Source organism: Calidris pugnax, unplaced genomic scaffold, assembly GCF_001431845.1.
Source record: "Calidris pugnax isolate Ruff unplaced genomic scaffold, ASM143184v1 scaffold29, whole genome shotgun sequence".
Taxonomy (NCBI): Eukaryota; Metazoa; Chordata; class Aves; order Charadriiformes; family Scolopacidae; genus Calidris; species Calidris pugnax.
This window is the reverse complement of record NW_015090768.1, coordinates 256,203-260,218: the sequence shown is the minus strand read 5'-3', so window position 1 is coordinate 260,218 and position 4,016 is coordinate 256,203. Positions and strand designations below refer to the sequence as shown.

General features: G+C 44.2%; 2 protein-coding genes across 2 annotated transcripts in view; one reads left to right on the top strand and one right to left on the bottom strand.

The window, feature by feature from the left end:
- The window catches only part of CRYZ (crystallin zeta), a 32,318-nt gene that overhangs the window by 8,354 nt on the left and 19,948 nt on the right, over positions 1-4,016 (bottom strand). The window lies entirely within an intron of this gene.
- Positions 90-4,016, top strand: part of TYW3 (tRNA-yW synthesizing protein 3 homolog) — a 7,134-nt gene continuing 3,207 nt past the window's right edge. The window contains exons 1-2 of the mRNA XM_014937763.1: positions 90-278; positions 408-488. Coding sequence (XP_014793249.1) covers positions 102-278; positions 408-488 — 258 coding nt within the window. The 5' untranslated portion in view covers positions 90-101. The remainder of the gene's footprint in view (positions 279-407; positions 489-4,016) is intronic.

The window sequence follows — 4,016 nt, the reverse complement described above, 5'->3', positions numbered from 1 at the left end:
CCCCCCCCCGCCCCCGGCTGTCCCCGCCCCCCCGCGCGTGGAGGTTTGTCCCTTGCGGGCCGCCGTCGCCTTCGCCGTTTCCCCCCCCCTCCCCTGCCAAGATGGCGGCGTTCCCTCAGCGCAAGGCCCAGTGCCTGGGGCGGACGGACGCCAGCAGGAAAGGCGGCCTGGACGAAAGGGCGGCCGGCGTCGTGCAGCTGTTGAACGGGCGGCCCCGGTTCTGCACCACCAGCTCCTGCTCCGGCCGCCTGGTCCTCTTGCAGGCGCCCCCCCCCGCGGTGAGGGAGGGCCCGGTTCTGGAGTGGGCCGGGCCCGAGGTGGGGTTTTTTTTTTTTTTTTTTTTTTTTTTAATATACAACGCTAAAAATCCAACATCCGCGGGTTTAATCCTGTCTCTTCGTTGCTAGGATATAAACAGCGGGGGGATCCCGAAGAAAAACTGCACGTGGCTCATGGTAACGCACGAGTTGTGCACTAAAGGCGATGTGGTAAGAAGACGATATGGGACATCTTTTATATTTATTTACCATAACGTGCCTAATGTCATGGGAATCATGTAAAATAGAAAGAAATTATTTTGTTGGGTTTTTTTTTTAATTCCTATTACTGAGATAAATTGACACCGAGCTCAAAATAAACTTTGGGTATTCTACTTCTTAAACTCTTAAAACCGATTTTGAAGAGAATGCTTTTAATCCTCATGCCAAAATCGCTGCATAGTTTAAATGCAGCTAATACAAAACTTCAATAATTCCTTACTGTCTGGAGGCACATAATCTCCACATCACAACCGTTTGACAAGAAGTCAATAATTATTACTGCCTCTGCAGCAGAAAGCTTTCAAAAAGCGATATCTGAAAAATCTAATATGCAGCAATTATTATTTTTCAAACCTTTATTCAGAATAAGCAGGAATAATGCTTTTCTAAGTAGGTGATGTAATCATTTATTTCCTTACAGGTTACTGTTAGCGTAACAGTGTTTTTTTATTTTTGCAGCTTTTCATCTGCTCTCTCTTTTCCCTGCTTGTTGGATTGCCAGCAAGGTATCAACCAGGGACTAGATTTAAAAGCCTTCCTGTCCAACAGTAGATTAAGCTTAATTTCTGTAGGATGCTGGCGGGGCTGTGACAGTGCTGTCGTTGGCAGGCTTCACTGGGCTGAATGAACGCCCTCTGTTCCCTGGTAATCCCACAGCAGGATTGCTGTGTGAAGCCAGGCGTCTCCCCAGGAACAGCTCTGTGTCAGGCGGCAGCAGCAGCAGCGTTCCTGCCCGACAACGTAGCCTTCATCCCCTTCCCCAGCAGCTGGAGCCCGCGCAGGGTTAGTGCAGTAACTGTAACACCTCCTTCAGGATGATTCAGCTGCGATTAACAAATGTTTTGTGTTCTCCTCCTTACCTGCTCCACAACCTGTGGCCGTTCTGGCTTGGTTGTTTTGGTTAGCAATTCCAGAAACGACCAAAATATATTCATCTGTGTCCATTAACCGTAAATGTGTGGAGGTCAGCGTGCAGTGGGCACCTTCCTTTTGTAAGTAATAACTCCCTCAAGACAGTTAAAGCTGTCTCGAGCCCAGCTTGCTGTGCTGACATTAAGAGACACCCTTCATTGTCAGAATGACACCTGAGACTAGTGTAACTAGTGAATCTCTTACACTGCATTTTTAATATCTTAAAACCCTCTGAAATTTTAAAAAAAAAAATTATATATATATATATAGTGTGGTTCTTTGAGCATGCTTTCAGAGCAGTCTACTCTCTGCACAGATCTCTCTGCTTTGTCTGTCCCAAACAAGAAGTGGTTACAGGACCAAAATTCTCTCACTGGATTTGTAGCTGACTTCACCGTATGCAAACATTCTCACCCACACAAAAAAAAAATCTCCAAAATATTTGTCTCTATTAGGGTTTGTTCTAGCAAAGCAGAGTCTGCTGAAATTTGCACCAGCAAACTTCGGGCTGAGTAGGGCACAGGAGGTTGTTGCTGAGAGGAAATACTCTGATTTTTCCTGTTCCCTTTAGCAGGTAGATGGGATTTTTTTAAATGTGTGAATTGCAAGTGTAAGAAAAATGTCTTTGATTAATTTTTAAAGTAGTACACTCTAATGTATGGCAAAGCTTTGCTAGTGCAGTATTTGGGAAACGAGAAGGGAGGTCGGGATCTTGCATGCTGCATGTTGTGCCTTTTGGCTGTCAGATCATTTGACCTCACTGCCTTTATTACCCTCAACTGTGTGAACATGGGATATTTGGTTTGTAATTTATTTTTATCCCTTTATCCTCCCAATGCTTAGAGAAAAGGCATCATGTATTACAAAGTACCTCTTTGTAAGGTTATGTATACAACACAAATATTATCTCACAATTACACAGCAGCATAAAACTGGAATTTTGTGTGAGCTTTTTTACACATCACCGACAGGTACTTTCTGTCATTTCACGGGCAGCAATTAGAGACTCGCTCATTAGAGATGAGGGGCCTGATCCTATTCCTATCAGCTTCACTGGGAGCAAATCAGGGCCTCGGACTTTGTAGACTTAATAGAAAATTACTTTCAGTATTGCCCTATTAAATTGAACTTACAGGAAATTAATGATTTGGATGCAGTAAGATAATAAAAAAAACCTCTACTGAAAGTACTGTGTTCCATTAATAAGCTTTTTAAGGAAAGCAGCGTTGCAGGACAGCCTTGGGGCAGTGCTGACTGCGGAGATGATCCCAGTCTGTGACTCTCTAAAGGACTGGTGTTCTGGCTGGAGAGCTGCTGCCTCGGGAGCGTTTGCTGCAGGACCTGCCTTTGGGGGGCTGCGGGGGCTCACGGGGAGACACCGCCCCGACACCACGGGGCCCGGTACGGCAGCGTGGGACCTCACTGCAGCGGGGTGTGTGACAGCACAGCTCAGGGCTGGGCCCCAGCAAACCCGAAATAAGTTGCTTTGGGTGTTTCTGACAGCCTAGCGTGAGCCCAGCTCGGTCCCAGCCCCCGCCCCCGCAGGCAGTTCTGTACAAGGCCGCATTATGCGACAGCGGCCGTTTCTGTTTCTCATCAGCTCCAGCCCAGCTGTGCTTACGTGGGCATTTTTTTTAATATCTGGCGCACGAATTACAACCTTAGCCATTCAGAAAGACCTGCTTTCAACATAAAATAAGAACGTTTATGGGAGAGATGCTGCATAAATACATTTAAATACTTTTCAATGTTTAACGGAAAGGAGAAAGAGGGTTACTTCAGCAGTTTGCTTTTATGCCATCATGTCTTAAAAAAGCATATCAATTTGATTATTTCCTGAAGATGTTATTGAATATTTTCATTTTACAGGAAGGATGAAAAGGGCTAGACAGGACAGAAAAGTATGGGCAAACAGCTAAAATTTCTCAACATAGCAAATTTGTAGTTTTGTGAATTAAGCAAGTGACAGCAAACAAGAAAGGGGGGGGTAAATAGCACTGATGATTAAATAATAATACAGTGAAGTAAGTAATAAAACTGCCTCAAAGCGACCTTACTAAATGGAAGCAAGTGATACCAGCCTGTAGGATTTCTCTGCATACAGAGAGCACAGAAGAGTAGAGGAACTGTAATGGTGAAGCCATGCGGAACGTCACATACCTTCCTCCACACTCACTAACCAGAAATTACCACTAGCATCTTGGTCTGCCAGCAGAACCGAGGGGCCTGCAGGGGATTTCTTGAATTTTACAATTACTTCTTACTTACTAATAATTCTTTTTTTTTTCTTGTCTTCTGAGTCTTGTCTGTAATTTCAACCTCTGCATTTTTTTATCTTCATAACTCTTACACAGTAGGCTATGCATTATTTTAAACCAAGATTAACATGGGATCAAGTATGTTAGGCCATGAATTTAACCTGCTGAACCCCAGAAGGTTTTCTGAAGTTGAGGGATGTACTTCAGAAACTAAATGTCTTTGATTTTTAAAGAACAGTTTAAAAAAAAAAAAAAAAAAAAAACATAAAAAACCCCGCCCCGGTTTCGTTTCTTTGCAGGAAAACAC